Below are 18234 nucleotides of genomic sequence, written 5' to 3' on the forward strand. Positions count from 1 at the left end.
AAAGGAGAGAGTAATGAAGTCCGACTTGAGGGATCGACTTGGGCAAGCACAGCAGTTAAAACACTCAAGACCTTGCTAACCTAGGTTTCATTTTCAGGAGTATCTCAGTTGCAAGTCAGTGAGCCCAAGGTCCTTTTGCAAACCTCATTCATCTATCTCCCTTCAAGTCAGAGGACTGAGTTTGAAAAGCATGTTTGAGTTGTAAAAAGGAGGGTGTGGAAGGGGAGCATGAATTTTTGCTGGGGTAATGCAGGAAAACCTTACATTTATACCAGACACATGTGACTTCATGATTTGTTTGGCACTTGCTGTGAGGTATGAAAACACCCAAAATATGTTTTACATTCTCGTACTCAGCTCCTTTGAGGATATTGGAACATACTTACTCCCCGCCTCCCTTACTAATTTTGTCAGTCATAAGATGTACAGAGGCCATCTTTCTATTTGTAACATGAACTACATTGATAGCAATCTTCCCTTCTCTGTTTACACCAATGACAGTGCTTGCAGGAGTTTAGTAAACACATAACCTTGCCTTGCCATGTCATCTCATCATAGTGAGGCATTCAACCAGTTAGATGTCTATTAAAATGTCTAATAACCTAACCCTTCTTCCTCCGTAAGCTCCTCAAACAACCATAGAATCATCATAGAATCACAGAATGGTTTGTGTTGGAAGGAACCTCAAAGCTCACCTAGTTCCAACCCCCTGCCATGGGCAGAGACACCTTCCACTAGAGCAGGTTGCTCCAAGCCCCTGTGTCCAACCTGGCCTAGAACACTGCCAGGGATGGGGCAGCCACAGTTTCTCTGGGCAACCTGTGCCAGTGTCTTACCACCATCATAGTGATAAATACAAGCAGAAGGATGCTATCAAAGTTATACTGATACAAAGGTAATATTTCCTACCATATATAAACATGATTAATATACCTCATAGGATGAAACATGGCATAACTTCAAATGTACTGTGATGCTTGGACTTTGTTGGGATTCCCCTGCTTAGGCACAAGGACCTGAGAGTGACAAGATGGACACACGAGGAGACAGTAGGAAAGATGAAGAGGATGACAAACTCAAATGTCCAAAGTAGATCAAGAGAGCCAACATGAAATTGTTTTCCTGCAGACTGCAGTCAGTTTCACTCTTTTTGGCAGAACACCTCAAAGCTCATGTGAAAGGGTTGGGTAGTGACTGCTCAGCCACTCCTAATAAAATGGAGATTAATGTTCTGCGCTATATGGAAGAGAAAAGATTAAATGCCTTAACTCCTTCTTGCCATGTTTCAATACTGCCTGCTATCTGTCAGCTGCAGAAGTCAGTCCCTTGCCGGGCTGCTCTGTATTTGGTGGATGAGCTATTTTTATGCCATAAATAATGCTTGGCACTCAACACCCACCAGTGATATCCTATAAATGTCAGTAATGTAGAGTTTAGCACTTTAGCCTAAAGCCATGGAGCGGGTGCTACTCCATTTATTTGTTAGGGATTTCTTCAGTGTTTCAATGACTGTCCAAAGTGGGTTAGTTCATTTGGTTCTGTTGACTGAAGGGGTGAGGGGAGGAAAGGGAAGAGGAGAATAAAGAGGGAAGGTAGTTTGGTAAGCATCCTTGATTGGTATTAGGGAATTCGATGCTGGGAGTGCCTCTGAGGTCTGTGTGGGAACACTTGTCTGATCTACTTTGATTAAAGATCTTCCCTAAACATGTTTTACATTATTCCTTGTGTTTGAAGGCTAAAAAAGGCAGCACAGAGCTCTTGGGTTGTGTAGACTGTGCCTTCAGGTTGTGCCTGGTGCAATCCGTGATATGAACCTGTCTCTTGTGTGATAATTTGCCATATACCCAATTGCTGTCAAACAGGGAGTATCTCTATGACATTTTTGATGTGTAAAATGGTTCCAGAGTGGAAATGCTTAAGGGTGGTAAAAATATTTGCCTTTCAAATATCCTCTACCATCTTGACCTTATTAGTTGGCAGGGTCTGATAGAGAAAGCCAAGCTTCATTCCACTTGACTTTCACAGACTTGTTTTCTTCTGTTCTGATTTCTGCCATCCTGCCACACATGAGATGATTTGCTGTGGCAGGATCTACACACCTTTGTGCAGGGTTTAACTTGCCCTGTTTCTGAGAGATGGGGTTTGCTAGAGCGAGGGCTCTTTGGGAGAGGTGAGGCAGCCTGCTGTGTGCATGAAGGTAAGGTGAAGTGCCTGGTGTAAGGATTGAAACGGTAGGCAATTCTTGAGATAGACTGTAATAGTCCTTCCAATTCCTGCTTCCCAGGCGTGAGTCCATCTCTGCCCTGTCCTCTGCACCTGCACTCTCATCAGACAGCGACAAGGATGGTGAAGATGAAGGGAATGATGAAGATGAGCTCCGTGGGCTGCAGTCGTTCCATGTTCAGTCCAACTGCAACACTGACAGAGACTCAGGTATAAATGGGAGAGGGGCATGGGCAGAGATGGAGAAAACGGCATGAATGTGAAGTGGGGAGAAGATGAGACACAAGGGCTTAGGGATAACAAGATATGGGCAGAAAGAGAAGGACCAAGACAGAAACAGATGGATCGACACTGTCCTGGGTTCAGCTACAGCAGTCATTTTTTCTCCTTCTTAGTAGCTGGTGCAGTGCTGTGGTTTTGACTTTCAGCCTGGGAACAACGCTGATAACACCGATGTTTTTAGTTGTTACTCAGTAATGTTTACTCTGACCAAGGACTTTCTCAGTCTCATGCTCTGCCAGAGAGGAGGGGAAGCCAGGAGGAAGCAGAGGCAGGACACCTGACCCAAACTGGCCAAAGGGGTATTCCATACCACAGCACGTCATGCCCAGTATATAAACTGGGGGGAGTTACCCGGAAGGCCCAGATCGCTGCTCGGGTCGGGCTGGGTATCGGTCGGCGGGTGGTGAGCGGTTGTGTCCTCTCCCCTTGTTATTCCTCTTATCATTATTATTGGTAGCAGTAGTGGTTTGTATTATACCTTAGTTACTGGAGAGCTGTTATCTCAACCCGTGGGAGTTACATTCCTTCGATTCTCCTCCCCATCCCTCTGGGAGCGGGGGGAGGAAGGAAAAGGGGGGGGAGTGAGCGAGCGGCTGCGTGGTTCCAAGTTGCCGGCTGGGCTTAAACCATGACAGACACCAATGGGAAAGGTGAAGTTGCCCAATCCTGTGTCTGAAGAGGGATACATTTTGTATTTCTCTGATTAGAAATCAGTTGTTAAATTGCCAAGTTTCTTGCTAGTTCCAACTGGCTGAACAAAATCTGAATTAGTCTTGCGCTTGGGTGTACAAAATTACAGTAAAGATTACCATTGCTAATTTGAGGTCTTTTTACCACTGCCATCACAGTGTTTTGGAGCAGTTTTTTTTGCCAAGGCTTTGGTGGGCTGCTGCTCTGTGGCAAGGATTCTGCAGTGGGTCTGCTGAGTAAGCAAAAATCTTACATAAACCAGTACATCTTCATTAAGATTTTGATACAATGATTTGGTCATCTATTGGAAAGCATGTGTTAGCAGTGCCTGGTGATGAAAAATGTGTAGGAATGCTGCCTTTGACAAAAGGTGAAGTAAGAGGTCTTTAAAAAGCTGGACTGCTGGTCAAAGGATATCAACTAGGTATGTATATTTTTCCCTTTCCAGATCCAGACCTTACCCTTTCAAGAAGCCTTTCCCACTGGGAAATGAGGAGGGTGAGTTGCTAAACCTTCAAGTTGTATTTCTTGTCATAGGGAAACTGGAAAAGAAATTCCCGTGGAGATTAAAAACTTCATTCACCCTGGTGGGGAAGATACAGCTGTGGTAGAAAACCATTGAGAATCCTCTCTGTGGAGAGTGACTAGAGGGTAGCAAACTAGAGCCTAATTTAAGGGACAGTTTCACTTGGGATCTTAACATCATCAATATCTTTCCATCAGATGTTATGCTTTTGCTCCTTCATTTCTGGCATGAATCTTATGTGGTGCTGAAGCTGATCATGCACTTGGATCTGAGTGATGCATTTAAATGTTCAGTTATACAAGAAACAGCAACAAAAGCATCATCTTTACTTGATCCTTTATGATTAAGGGAGGAAGTTTAAGCTGTCTCACAGACAGCTTTGGGTCTTTCATGGAGATGGGCATAATCGTGTCTTTCTGTGGGTCTTGTGTTTTCTCTCCTGTCTTTCCATAAGCAGAAAGCTCCATCCCTAAGACTGTGTTTGAATTTCCTTCAGGCCAAAGAGATAGCAGCAATCCAGCGCTCGGAGGCACCGATGAGCAAGATGCCCCGGCAGCGCGGGCGCTGGTCCCAGCCAACCAGCAACATAGAGATGACGGTGAAATCCATGCTTGACTTGCGTCAGTTGGAGTCCTTCTCCGTTTCCCGTTCTCCAAGTCGGGACTCGCTGTCTCAGAACAGCAATGGGGATGACAGAGAGGAGCAGGCAGATCTTCCTGTGCACATCAACAAAGTAAGGGCATTACTACTCTGAGGAGGTGTATCTGCTCTGAGTGCATATGTCCTGCCTCTGTTTGTTACCTGTGTATATTACTACCTGATGACATTCTTCATACCATTAGTGGTGGCTCTAAATGCCTTCAGAGAAGCTTGTTTAGATAATTCTTTTGTAATTAGTACTCCTGCAGCGTGTGACTCTGCCACCTTGTAGCAGAGACTGTATAGGATCAAGGTTTCTTTCCAATGACAGGGAAGCCCTCATGTTTTCCTTTAGCTCTTTGATTATTTACAGCAAAGAGAAGCTGAGGAGCTCAGCTCAGAATTACAGATGTGTCCCTGATTACCTGTTAGCTCACTCTGCTGGGGTGCAGTTTCTTGACTCCAGTAGCCACTGAAATGTGGCTCATGTGATGCTCTTAGCTGTGGGCTGTGCTAGATTAAGTTCTCTTTAATCTTTGTGTCAATGGTTCACAGCAAGTAATGTGTGCTCATACCTCAGGAAGGTAATGCCTGTTTTCCAGTAGCAATCTGTCCTGGTGCCTAACTTCATTAGAAGTTTTGCTTCCTTTACAACTGTGTGACCGAGAAGAGGGTTGGGCTTGTTGCATGCGGTAAATCAGTGGTTTTCAGCCATGGCCCACAGGCTTCTCTGGACTGTGTCTTATCAGTCTGTAAAAGGTAGTGGAAGAACTTGCTGCCACGTGGCTTGTAGTCCTGATGTGTCCTCAAAGAGAGATAGGGAGTCCAGTACTTTACCAGAGAATTTTGGGAGATTGCAAACAGGAAACAAAATAGGAAACTACAGCAGTAGTCTATCAAGTGCAGTAAATAAGGAACGGGAAAGTCATAGGAGTGCTGTGTTTGCTGATCTCAGATTTCTGGTCATATTCTGTGCTGTAATGCCTGCTTTCTAGCTCTGCACAGCATTTGCTGACTTAAGGAAAAGCACTGTTAATATCCAGTTTTCTGTCTTTTTAAACCAGGTTGGCAGCTCAGTACCTCCCCAAGACAACCGGTCTTGTGTGCGACCCCAAGTGATTCGGCTTGTGTCTTGTGAGGAGGGGATTTTCTCTCAGGAACTGGAACCTTCTGAGAGTGAGGAATGTGTAATCTACCCCGAGCAAGACGAAATCCATCCCACAGACCCTAGCAGGTTAAAAATAAGCTCTCTGCTGTGCATGGCTTAGATGCTTCTGTTTTAGTTTGCTTGCAGCTTGTGTGGTAACTTGGGTGAGTTGACTTACTGCCTGATTGATGCCAGGCATGTTTAGTTGAGAGCTTTATGCCAGCCGGATGCTAAAGGAATCTGAAACTAAGAAGGCACTGTTAAAATAATCTTTCCTCTGAGGAAACTGCACGTTAGTAGCTTCCTCCAAGTTTTTTTGTTGAGTAAACAACTTGGAGCAGCCTTTTTGCTTTCTCCCTTATCTGGGTTGAAATAAGCAAGAGAAAACTTGGAAGCTGGAAAACAACCCAACAGTGGTATGTCCATGGCAGTGAAATGTCTGCTCAGGAGAACTGACTTACTCATGAGAATTTCAGACTTAATTGGGCAAGAATTTAACAAATGTAGTATGTGATGACCCTTTTGGGGGAAATAGAATGACTTCCATGAGATAGATGGAATTGAAAAGGACACTGGAGACAGTGGAAACCTTTTTAATTCCTCTGCTGTTTCTTCCGGTTTAGTTTTACCTCACTGAATTTCCTGTTTCTTCCTGTGCTCCATTTCTTTTCTTTCCCTGAACTTTAATCTCCCTTTTCCCTCTTAACCTGATGTGAATTGCTGTTTAATTTCCTCAGTCTCCTCCTGCTCTGTTACAAAGAGTGGGCTGACAGCTTTAGACAGGCCTTTATGCAAGAGTGCATGCCAAGATTTTGCAGCTGAAGCTGCTAGGCTTCTCCCAGTTTCTCTTTATTTACATCTTCAATTCTATTATGATAACATTTGGACAGAACAGACCCATATGCTGCTCTGTCATGTAAGAAAGGGAGGCCCTCTGGAGATGTTGGATACAGACTGGGCATATCTCAATGTATACAGAGTTTGCAAGCTGGGAGGGGTAATTGCCATTCAGTTCCATTGGGTGACTTCTGCATCCTGCCTTGCATTGAAGTACATCTGAAACCAAAGGATTTCATAAAGTGGAAAACTGAAGTCCACAGGTATCAGGCAAAGAATGCTGCTGGTGTCATTTGACAAGACTCATGAAATCACAACAGAAATGAGGAACCCTGTCCTACAACACTGTGTTTTTGTATGACATTCATCAGTAAATTAGTCTTGCTCAAACCCACAATCTTCTCTATTTTGCAACACAGAAGTTGCACAAAGCAGCAGGTCATAAACACGGAAAAAATAGTATATTAGGGCTCAGATCTCTGGCAAACTGGAGTTTGTCTCATGCAGGTCTAGGCCTGGTTTTAGTCCCTTTTTCATTACAGAGACTTCTGCTATTTGTTCCTCACCTGGGCTGGAAATAAAGTCAGGGCAGTGCTCTGCTGGTGCCTGGTAATCATGGGAAACTGACAACACCCGGAAAGTCAGACAGTCCCCTTGAGACTTCACTGTCCAAGCTTAATGAAATGCAAAAGCATACTGTGTAATGATGAGAGAAATCAACTTCTTTTTCTCTTTAAAAGCCTTACTTTTGTAATCAAAGGTGTTATTAACACAGGTAAGGCCTTATTAAAGTTAGAATGTGCTGCTTTACATGTAAAACAAATATGTCTTCTAGTGCTGTATCTTTCCCGTCTCTTTTGTAGTGAGTTCCAGGTAAAAGCACTGCCCCACGGGAAGCTAAATAGAGGTTATCACAGTAATGGATGCCCGGACAAGCACAGTCCTGACAGTGCCTGCTCTGTAGATTACAGCAGCAGTCGTCTGTCCAGCCCAGACCATCCAAATGAAGGTAAGATGCAAAGACGTTGTAAGTGTATTCATGTGATGTTGAACACTTCAGGACCTTGCTGGGGTGGCTCTGTGCAATGTTTATCGGTTTCTATCCTGATCTGTAATACTTAATCCTCTTAATGAGCTGAACTGAGGTCACACTCCTATTAATCTTGCTAGTATTGCTATAAAGATTCAGGTGCATTTCACAGGCACTTCAGTGAAGCCACTGTTGAAGCAGGAGTTGGTTAAAGTGCACTTCCCTTGTGCACCTTTGGCTTTCTTTTACGTTGCCTAGGTAAGGAGGCAGGTTTAGTGTTGATTATCCCATAGGCTGTGCTGTTTGTGGGATATGGTAGATTAGAGAATTACACTTAATGCTGGCCGACATTTGCTTTAACATTCTAGGTTTGATTTAGCATCTTTGCTGAATGTTTGGGGTTTGGTTTAGTTTTTTAACCTGCCTAATTCTACTGTGATCACGCTGTTACAGCACTGAGGTGTTTTGCCTTTTCCCAGATTCCGAAAGCACTGAGCCGCTCAGTGTGGACGGCATCTCAGACCTGGAGGGAGAGGAAGGAGAGGAGGATGTGAGTACTAGCATGCCAGAGGGAGAAATACCCCAGATACCTGATCAGGAGAAGTTCCTCAAGGAGCATTTTGGGACCCTGGGCAGCACTGATGGAAAAGGTAGAGCTCTCTGCTCGGTGCGGGGAATTGGGGATGGCGTTCCATATTTGTCCCCTGTCTAAATCAAACGAGGCTGTAAGTTCTGCGAGGCTTTTGTGGCTGTGTGTACAAGAGGGCAAAAATGGGGAGCTAATGTAGAGAGGCCTAAAGAACAGTGAAATGTTATCTCCATCGGTCTGTATGTAAGTCTGCATGGATGAGATTGGGGTCTGTGTCAGTTTGGGTTCAGGATTGTACACAAGAGGGAAAAAATGGGGAGCCAGTGTAGAGAGGCCTAAAGAACAGTGACAGCTGTTAACTCCATAGGTCTGTGTGTAAGTCTGCGTGGATGAGAGTGGGGTCTGTGTCAGTTTGGGTTCAGGATTGTCCCTGGAATCCTGAAGAAACATTCTCTTGGTCCTGGACTAGTTTTTCCTGCCGTGTATGAAGGTATTAACTGTGTGTTCACCACCGCCCCCCCCCCATAGGTGACGTGCAGTGGCCTCTAGTGGTCTGTTAAGGCATAACAAATGTCACAAAAGAAAAGGCTGAAATGCTGGGTGGAGGGAGGGAATAAGAAGAGACATCAGAGTGGCAAAGAAGCTGGTTAGTCTTTATCGACCAACTCCAGCACAAAGCGTATCTTTTTAGAGTTGATAATGGGTGCAGGCAGCAATATGTATGTGAGTTGTTTGGTTTCTGCTTAATTTCTAATTTATTTTGCTCATTTGATTGGTTTGTTTTCTGCTTGATGCCAGCTCTTCACAGTCCTGCAGGCAGGATAGGACACAAAGGGAAGCGAAAAAGAAGGAGGCGTACCCTTAGGGAGAGTAGCAGTTCAAGGCACAGTAATCTAAGTAGAAGAGAAAAGGCAAAGGCAATGAAATTATTTCATTCTCTGTAGTTTTAGCTCAAAAAATCCCCTTGGATATGGGGGAGCATTTGCTAGTCTCTGCTATAAGAAAATGCATGTGTCAGAATGTTTGTTCTGTAACTAAACTGCTCCCTTTTCTCTTCCCTTTAACCAAATTTTAGGTGGCTCATGTAGGAATCTGGAAAGAAGTGAAAACCTCAGCATTTCCTCTCGCTTTCTTTCCCAGTCCCCGGCTCTCAGGTATGGCTCTGCTTGTTTTGAGTGTTTCTGTCTGTCTATTTTTACTAATGTGAGTAGGTCTTATGCTAGGCCCTGTGTCAAAATAGTTGAACAAACTTGTGCCTTTGGTGTGCCTGTGCCCAGAAAAGTGTCAGCACAGCACCTGGCAGGCTGGCTGCAGACCCTTGTGATTTGGACAGGCCATCCTGTGTCACTTTAGCTGTTCTGTTTCTTCCTACAGCAATGTTGTTTTGTCTTTTTTTCCTCTTTCAACAATGTACTTAATTGTTTCATGATTAATGCCTGCATTGATTAAGGTGGAGGAATTGCTCATAATTTAATTTACTCTTCACTGTTTATGCTCTGTTTATTCTTTTGCATTTCATTCAGCTTGGACAGTGAAAGTAGGCTTGTCAACTTTGCCTTTGTCTTGCAGTCCTTTCTTAGTCAGCTTTGTTTCTCAGTCCCATGCCTTCACAGAGTGCTCTGGTGTCTCATAATAGCCCCATGGGGATATTATTCTTCCAATAAAACCTCAACCCTAAAACACCCCAAAAGGCCTCTCCAAGCTGTTTCCCTTGTTTAAAAAGAATCCTAACAAAACAAAGAAACAAAAAAAGTAAATAAGAAATGTGATAAAACCTGCAATTTGTGTTCATAAATGTTTTAAACAAATACTCCTTTATTCTCCTAAAATTACAATCCGAGATCGCAGCTCAAAGTAATTTCATTGTATAGGACTGAGCAGATGTGAGCACATCTTCTATGGTTTACCAGCTGTGTCTGGATTCACCATGTTAGGGAATTTTTTTTCTCATTGCTGTACTCAGCTGCTGTTGCTGCTGTCAGGAGTGCCTCTTAGTCTGTCTTGTGTTGGGACCTTATGTATGTTGGGAAGAAAGCCAGTGGATTTCTAGTCATTGTGTAAGCTTCTGGAGAGTTGCAGTGGAGAGCAAAGGAAGTTGCTGGTGCTCTAGAGATGTAACAAGAGAGGTAGTTTTATGTTATAAAAACCTCTGGGCTTTTAATCTCTTCAGCTGTTCAAATATGCCAAATGAAAGTTGCTTCCTTTCTGAAGTAAGCCCACGGTGCTTGTCTGAAGTGGAGAGGAAGAGGAAATTAGGTTTTCCTCTTGAAGATACTGACCAGCTTTCCTGGTAATTATGCTTTCATAATGTTAGGAAAGCATAATTACTTCCTCTTAGGTTATCTTAGGATTGAAAAGGTTTAGTTTTTAGTAAGCTGAGCTGAGAGAAAAGGCCTGACCTGACTTTGCCCAGCCTTCCCTCTGCCTGGAATTTTTCCTTCTCTTTTGCCTTCACCTTTTTACAGTGTCCTCCCTGGAAACAGTGACACAATACTGTATGTGATTGTGCAGCCTCAGGTCTGAACACCAGTGCTTCCAGGGCTGAGTACAATAAAGTAGTAACAGACTGGGGCATTTTTGACTTAAAAAAACCCTCCAAACCAGACAGATAGGGAAGGGCTCTTTATCCCAGAGAAACTGGCTTAATGTGTGTGTGCATGTTTGTCCAGGGCAATATACTTGTTTTAACTGGATTTTCTTTATCGTGTTCTCTAGACGATTGTCGCTCTCTTCGTCGAATCTGATACTGGATTCAAAGCCCATCGAGCTGCCAACCCAGACCAATCATTTTACACCAGAAAACTTGTTGAAAAATGGCAGCAGCCACCCTGGTGATGCTTTGGAGAACAACCAGCTGTCGGAGAGTGTAAACTCAAATCGGGCTGTTTATGGCCAGAAAAAACGGAGGTCAGCTTTGGAGGCCAGCAGAGCTGGTATGGCTCCTGGACGGGTTATTGCAGCCTTTCCAGAAGGCCCTGTGAATGCAGTGATGAGAAAGGCACAGTCAGTTCATGACCTCGTTCATGAGGGTAAGGACACAGGTTGGGATGGTGGTCTAAACCTGAGAATGAAATGGGGAGATTTGGGCTTGAGTAGAGATTTAATTGAAGCTTGTGTCTTGGGCTTCTAGAGTCTTCTGTCATGGGAAGGTATTTTTACTTTGTAGTGCAGATGCTGGTCTCCTCCTTATCAGTCTCTGATATTTGGCAGCTGCAAGAGGAGCAGTGCTAAGTGTGAAGTGAACTATGTGTAAAAAAATTCTCTCTTGCTGTGGGTGGTTGCTCCAGGCCAAGACTGAAACTCCCCAGGGTGGGGAGGAGAGAAAGAGGGAAGGAGGAGACAGTAACAGGGAGCTTACTGTATCCATGCCCTCTGTATGAAAGAACTCCACTTTTGAAACCAACTCGGGAACCATCAATAAGCACTCAATTTGTTTTAAATAAAAAATAAACCTTATCACCACAGCATCATAAGTAAGATTTTGCCTGTTTCCTCTGGCCTCTCACTTAATGGTCACAGTGGTCTGAGGTCTTCTGGCCATACACTTTAAGGACAAGTCTCTCATCAGGTAAGCAGCAGTGTGTAAGCAGGGCAAAAAGGAAAGCTGTTGAGGCTTGGTGATATTAACCTGAAGTAGTGGTTCTGTACACCTCTCCCAGGGGCTGAGCTGAGGCCGGAGCAGCTCTGTTACTTTCCGATTTTGGAATTCACTGCAGGCTCTTGTCTCCTTTTGGTATGTTTGTCTGTTTAATTTTTACAGATAAGGGTCCTGGAGTGATATCCTCTGCCAAGCAGCGTCCTCAGACTCTTTTGGTGGTTGAGAAGGATCCCAGACCTAACAATTGCAGGGTGTTATCAGCCAGTATGTTGAAGATGGATGGATCTGGTGCTCTGCTGGCCAAAGATGTCAGGACTGCAAAACCCAAGTCCTACATGAACCCCACAACCAGCTTCCGGGCTAAGATGTCAAGGAGCATATCTGTAGGGGAAAATCTGTACCTTGGTTGCTCCACCGAAATGCTGGCGGATGGGAGGACTAGCCCTCCAGTGGCAGAGAAGGCACAGCTTAGTTCCACAGCAGATGCTGAGAAGACGAAGCTACCAGTGAAAGAAACTCTTCCAGTGAAGCCAGCACTTCAGCCAGTTGTGAACTGCTCATCTCCCAAGTCCTTCCACAGCAAATTGGCATCATCAAACCGAGCACATCTGATTCTTGACATTCCCAAGCCATTGCCTGATAGACCCACGCTGGCCTCCTTCTCACCCACTACTAAAACAAAAACCCTGCTTGAGCCACAGTCTCCACAGTCACCTGCTGGGGCCTGTAAAAAGAAACCCTCTTTTCCTGAGGTCCGAGCCTCCAAGAAGGAGAACCAAACTGCTGGGCCTCTGGTTCCTGGTAGAGAGGTCTCAACAGGACCTACTAAGGAGAGCCCAGTAGAGAGTCCAGCCTCAAGGACAGGTTGCCAGGATGAGCCAGGGATCACTAACCCAAAACTGAGGGAGCTGTCAGAGGGCCAGCACCCAAAATCTGCTGAGGGCACACTGCCCAGGAACAGGGAGAGGATCACCGGCATCGCCTGTGTGCTGGACAACCAGCCTGGACTGTGCCCACTAAACCCCATCAGGCCGAGGTCTCCTACACCTGTAACTGCCTCGGCACAGGTCTCAGGTGTGCATGGATACCCATCTCTTATCTTCCCCCTTCTGTCTCCTGTCTTTGTGAACCGCCTCACGATCCCATCACATTTCTTTACGTCCAGCTTCTGGCCTGTCTCGTCCTGTCTGCACCTGTCTCGTTCCATAAGCCATACCCTCAATGGTGAGACACTTCTTCAACCTGACATCTTTTTCTCAGTCTTTAATTTCCATTTTCTCTGGGTCTTATGTCTGAACCTCTGAAAAGCTGAGGTTTTGTAGACCTCAGCTCACTCATGTTTGCAGTCGTACAATTAACCTGTAGGGACTCACATCTCTTTCTGGTCAGTGCTAAAAGCTGATGTGCTGGGGAATGCCCATCCCCTGTGCCCCTCTCAGAGCATGTCTGACCAGCAGATGAAGGTGTAGGCCAACATGTGCTAGCTGAACCTAGCAAGCACGGATAATAGTGACAGTGAAGTTATGTCAGGCAGCTCAGGCTTTACTTTGTTAATGTGCAGTGTGTAGGCTTCAGAAGGGTTTGCATATGATTGTCTTGCATAAGGTAAGGCTTAACCAAGGTGAGTTCCTTGCTGTAGTGACCTGTGAGAGTGAGAAGGTCTCTGTGCTGCTGTTACTGTGCTTTGAAGAATGCCTGCAGACTGGCTATACGACTGTGCAGGCCTAGACTTTGGCTTTGAGCATAAGGAACATGGTTTAATTTCTGAATTATATCCAGTTTGGAGAAAAAGGTACCAGGTGGGAAACTGTTTTACCTGCTGAGAACAGCTCTCGGCTCTGTTACAGGCTCTGGTTTAAAGAAAAGGAAAACTAGCAGGTAACTTCAAACTGAGGCAAAAATCCTGTCCTCCAAGGCAGGAAAACCTCCAGTGGCAGAGAAACCACCAGAGGTTTTTCTTTTGGAAATACACTTTCCTGAAGCACTGAGCTGAGTCGTGCAGTAGGAAGCTGGATGTTAAGCACTGCACTGGTATCTTGTACCTTCAGGGGCTACCCAGAGCACAGGTTAAATCCCTTTTGCCTTGTTGTTCTTATTCATATCTGAGAAGGGATACCTTTGTAATCCCCTGATCGATTATTTCCTGTGGTTCCAGGCTGCACCACCATTCGTCTCAATGGTTAAGCACAGTATTTCTGCACTGAAGCGTTGCAGAAGGATAATCTGGGTTTCATGCCCTGTTATTTTTCATTTTGTGTTTCTAGAGGGATCAAATGCCCCAAGATTGAAACAATCACAGGAAATGTGATGTTTTGTCTGAGGGACCTGCTGTTCTTATACCACAGTGTAGCTGCTCTGTAGAACAGTGAGGGCATCTGAAACTTCCACTGTGGCTTCGCAGGTCGTAGTACAGCAGTTTAGAACTGTAGGGTTGACAGAGACCTGTTCTGCTTCTGACTTGCTCTGTGCCTTTGGGTTTCCCCTTGATTTTTCTGTCCTTCCATTTTCCTGCCTGTATAACAGCTGCAGATAAACAGACTTAATTGTTTTTGTTAAAGCATTTTGATACCTAAATTTAAAATGCTGTAGATGTGCTAATACTGTTGCTGTGTTTAATATTCTCTGCTGGTTTCTGAAGAGCTCTGCTGTGCACACTGAAGAGGCAGAAAATGCCTGTTACTCAAACATGTATGTTATGCTTGTGACCTGGCAGCTCACAGAGCTGGAGACCAGCATAATGAGAGGAGAAATCCAGAAATGATCATGAGAAGAAACAGTTGGGTTTAAAACAAAAGGAGGGGAGGAGGGGGGACAGAAAGAAGAGAGGGTGAAAAAAGGCAAGAATGTTGGACTGCACTGAAGCTCACTGTGCTCAAGCTCTACAAGGTTGTGTGATTTGGGAACAAAAAATGCAGATGGAAGGATTTGTTCATGCCCGTTTGTTCTTCTGTATGTGTTTGTTTATGTATAAATAGATGTTCTTGTAGCTATATTTGTTTATACATCTGGATGTATTCATAAAACCAGCTAAGATCCCCTCCAGCCTGCTCAAAGACCATGTTCTTAGAACTGCAGAAATAATAGTGCTAATGTGACCAAGTTTTGGTTTTAGGTAACTAAAGGAAGTCAAATGGCCTTTGTCCAGGCCTTTGCAAATTGAAGATAAATGCAGATTATGTGTGTGTCTGTGTCTTTGTTTGTGGCTTAACTCATGAAAGTATTTATTTTATTAGAACATTTCAGGCCTTTTAATGATGCTTTGGGATAATATCCGGTGGGGGTAGGCAGAAGGTGGTGTCCTTTTGGGCTTGCTTTTATTTTTCATCTTTGAATTACAGTGTATCAGCAGTGCATATTCTGGGTTGCTTGGAAATGTGATTCTGTTATGATTGAATTTGTTTGTCAGCATAACTCAACCTCAGTCCTCACTAAAGAACACCGTAGTAATTCAGCATAATCCTTCATCTTCAGCACTTAGTTGTATACTGTGTGGTACACTTAGTTGTACCCATGTGGAGAATAGATGAGGGAAAGCATGTAGATTTTTGACTAGGTGGAGGCTAAATTAGAGGCTTCTCAGATCAGTCCCTTTTGCCACTGAAGCCTTTATTCAAGCTTGACTTTGTAATTGAGAATGGCATGAGTAATCTGTGACTGTCCTTGACTGTACCAGAAATGTGTGATCTGAGAAAAACCATTGCTCACTTTGGAGAGGCTAAAGACTGGAAAAATAGCAATGTTTGAAACAAGCAGCATCTTTAGGTATGAAGGGAAGTTTATGTCGAACTTGCCTGTTTAATAATTGGCTCAAACCAGCCCTATAAACTGAATGAGAAATGTGTGCACATGGTCTTTCAAATATATATATTAAACAAAACAAAAAGGTTTTGTACCCGACTGTGAGATTGTGGATGTTGGGGTGTGTCTGTGCCTTAGTTTGGGTTTTTATTTTTCCTCCCCTACAGGATCATGCATCAGTGTAGAGCAGTGTGAGCACGTGGTATCAGAGCTCCAGGACAGCATGCGCAAAGCCATTCATCTCTACCGCATGGTGAGTGACCTCAGACAGCGGCTGTTGGAGTGGTTTGGCTTTTACAGCCTACAAGCATCTAATCTATGTGCTTGCTGCCTGTTCTCTTGACTGCTGCCTGGTTGTCCACTTGACTGCACCTTAAGCTTGACCTGGGGAGGCAGGAAGTCCTGATTTCCAACGGCTGGATTTTCCAATGGCTTGCTGTTGTACTCTGAGCAGATCCATTACTTTTTGGTCTGTTAAGCCTATCTGTTAACTGAAGAGAACAGTATGCTCTTTTCCAAAGGGTATTAGGGAATTAGTTAATATTTATACAGTGCTTCAGAGATATGAAATGTTGTAGGAGCTGCAAGTTTTATTATCCCCATCTGTTCTCTGTCTCTGATGCCTGGGAAAAGGATTAGCAAGTGAGTGATACCATGGGAATCCAGCTGTGAGAGGGAACATGCAACCACTCACCTGTCCTGTTCACTGCCAGACCACAGTTACGTGCAGAGCAATACCAAAACTCTCCCTTTCTTTGCTTAGCATTGATCTGTCAAGCCTCCTGTAATGAGCACGAAACTTCCACAGCGAGCTTCTGCCATGTGGTCTTGTGCAGCTCTGGCCTTAGCACTTGCATTAGCTCTCCTCTGACCTTGCTCTGTTTGTGTGACCAGCTGTATCTGTCAGGCAGGAAGAAAAGGAGATAGTGGCCCTGTGCTGCAGCTGGGAAATGTAGCAGCTCCTCATGGCCAGTATAAGAGGGAACACTACCTGAAAATGTGCTTCCCATCTACCCTATGGGAGTGATGCCTCTGGATTTTGTGTGACTAGCAGTACTGGATGCATGTCCTGCTTTGTGCCTAAATGGGCAATCTTGAATGTTGAAGGAAAGAACACTTGAGTGGTCTGCAAATCTCCACGGCTTCAGTTCCCTAAAGGGCTGAAACTGCTTACTCAGTGCTCTACCTAAAGCTCACTACATTCTTTTATTTCCTTTTCCCTCTCTATTTTCAGGTGTTAAATGATACAGAGTCTTCTACTGACAAAGATAAAATAGCAGGCCTCCTGACAGAAACATTCTCCTCATTGAAGAAAGAACTGGACTCTCTGAAGGAAGAGGAAGAGCTTCCAAAGGTTAAGGAGGTACTGACGAAGCCACAAGATACCACTAGCCCACCAAGTGAGGGATGTGGTGCCAATCTACCAAGTCCTAAGAGTTTGGGAGATCAGCAGACACTAGCTTTGCTGGAACAGTACTCAGAGCTGTTGCTACAAGCTGTGGAACGACGCATGGACAAAAAGCTCTAGGAGGGGTGGCTTTCAGGTGTTTGTGAATACACAGAGATAATCCCAAGAAGAGGACCACAGAGAGAGCTTCAGACCGATGCTATCATCACACTGGTCTTGGGCTGGTGGGAGACCTTTATAAATTGATTTCCTCAGGCCCCTACAACTGACTTGCTCTAATTCTTAGCAATGTGCTGGCCACAATTTTAATACTTTTTCCCCCAATGGTCTTCAACTTCCCGTCTCTAGACACAATCTTGAAAGAGGAGTTTGGAGAAATTGCCTTGAAATTTCTTCATAGCCAGGAGGTCAGGATTGGGTGGCACCTAAGGAAAACGTGCCACACAATTTATCCAAGAAATTCTGAACTGCTGACTAAACACAAAGGAGTCCAGTTGAAGCCAATCCCTTCTCCAAGGCTTCATGAGAATCAAGAAGCAGACTTTTAATGGGTTTATTTATTAATTTATTTTTCTGACTGTTGCTCTATGTCACATTTGTGGCTATTATCTTTGTCCTTTAACAAAAACTGTCAATCCCTTTCCCATATCCCAGCGAGAAACAATCTCTGTATTATAAACCCCCAACAGGGAGACAGGCTGGAGTGTCTGTGCAATTAATGAACTGTTTTCTGCTTGAATCTTGTCTTGCTGTTCTTTCTTTTCCTGCCTCAGTTTTGTTATCTAGAGTAATCCTCCTGTTGTCATGAAGACCCTGTCTGCTTTTCTCTTGTTTCAAGGCAGTCCCCACACTGTATTTTATCTGCATTCACCTCTGGTGGAAGGCTCTGCAACCCTTGGACCATGGTTTGGGGATTCAGTGATGAATTCAGTAGTGGTATTTTTAATCTGGAATTTGACATTATCTTGATACTCATGACTGTGTATTCTGCAGCCATTTTGAAAATGGAATTTGGATACGAATATGGATGTTTGTTTCAGCCACCTTTCATGAATTGGATGTTGACTTTGATGTTATGACTGGGAAATTTGGGCTGATGATTTATTTATTGAGAAGTGACGTGGAAAAGCTGGTTTCCATCTTTTATAGTGTAATTCTAGATTTGGGAGATCTTCAGTGCAGCGGCTCATCCATGCCATTTGTTCATTCCAGTGTGATAGGAAAATGGTTTTTTTTCCTTGCTTTTCCAGGAAAACAGAATATTTACATCCCAAAATCTTTTTGGAAAGCTTTTTCAACTACCCACAGAGAATGGTTTCCCAAGAACCTTGAACAAGATATTTTAGGACGTGATTACCACCATGTCCCCATCCCCCAGCCTCTTTGCTTTTCATGAGTTTGTGGTCTGAGAAATAGAAAATCTTCCCTTCTTGCATTTGTATGTGCAATACTCTTCTCACCCTATGG

At 44.2% G+C, this 18234-nt stretch overlaps 1 protein-coding gene across 1 annotated transcript in view; it reads left to right on the plus strand.

Annotated features, from left to right (window-relative positions):
• The window catches only part of MAPKBP1 (mitogen-activated protein kinase binding protein 1), a gene marked incomplete at its 5' end in the record, with an annotated part of 33111 nt that extends 16224 nt beyond the window's left edge, over positions 1–16887 (plus strand). The window contains 11 exons of the mRNA XM_010021286.1: positions 2285–2433; positions 3644–3693; positions 4218–4454; positions 5425–5594; positions 7208–7353; positions 7854–8024; positions 9039–9117; positions 10679–10992; positions 11724–12785; positions 15527–15612; positions 16594–16887. Of these exons, the coding sequence (XP_010019588.1) occupies positions 2285–2433; positions 3644–3693; positions 4218–4454; positions 5425–5594; positions 7208–7353; positions 7854–8024; positions 9039–9117; positions 10679–10992; positions 11724–12785; positions 15527–15612; positions 16594–16887 (2758 nt within the window). The remainder of the gene's footprint in view (positions 1–2284; positions 2434–3643; positions 3694–4217; positions 4455–5424; positions 5595–7207; positions 7354–7853; positions 8025–9038; positions 9118–10678; positions 10993–11723; positions 12786–15526; positions 15613–16593) is intronic.
• Positions 16888–18234: the final 1347 nt, after the last annotated feature.

The sequence above is a fragment of the Nestor notabilis genome, unplaced genomic scaffold, assembly GCF_000696875.1.
Source record: "Nestor notabilis isolate BGI_N333 unplaced genomic scaffold, ASM69687v1 scaffold5879, whole genome shotgun sequence".
Taxonomy (NCBI): domain Eukaryota; kingdom Metazoa; phylum Chordata; class Aves; order Psittaciformes; family Psittacidae; genus Nestor; species Nestor notabilis.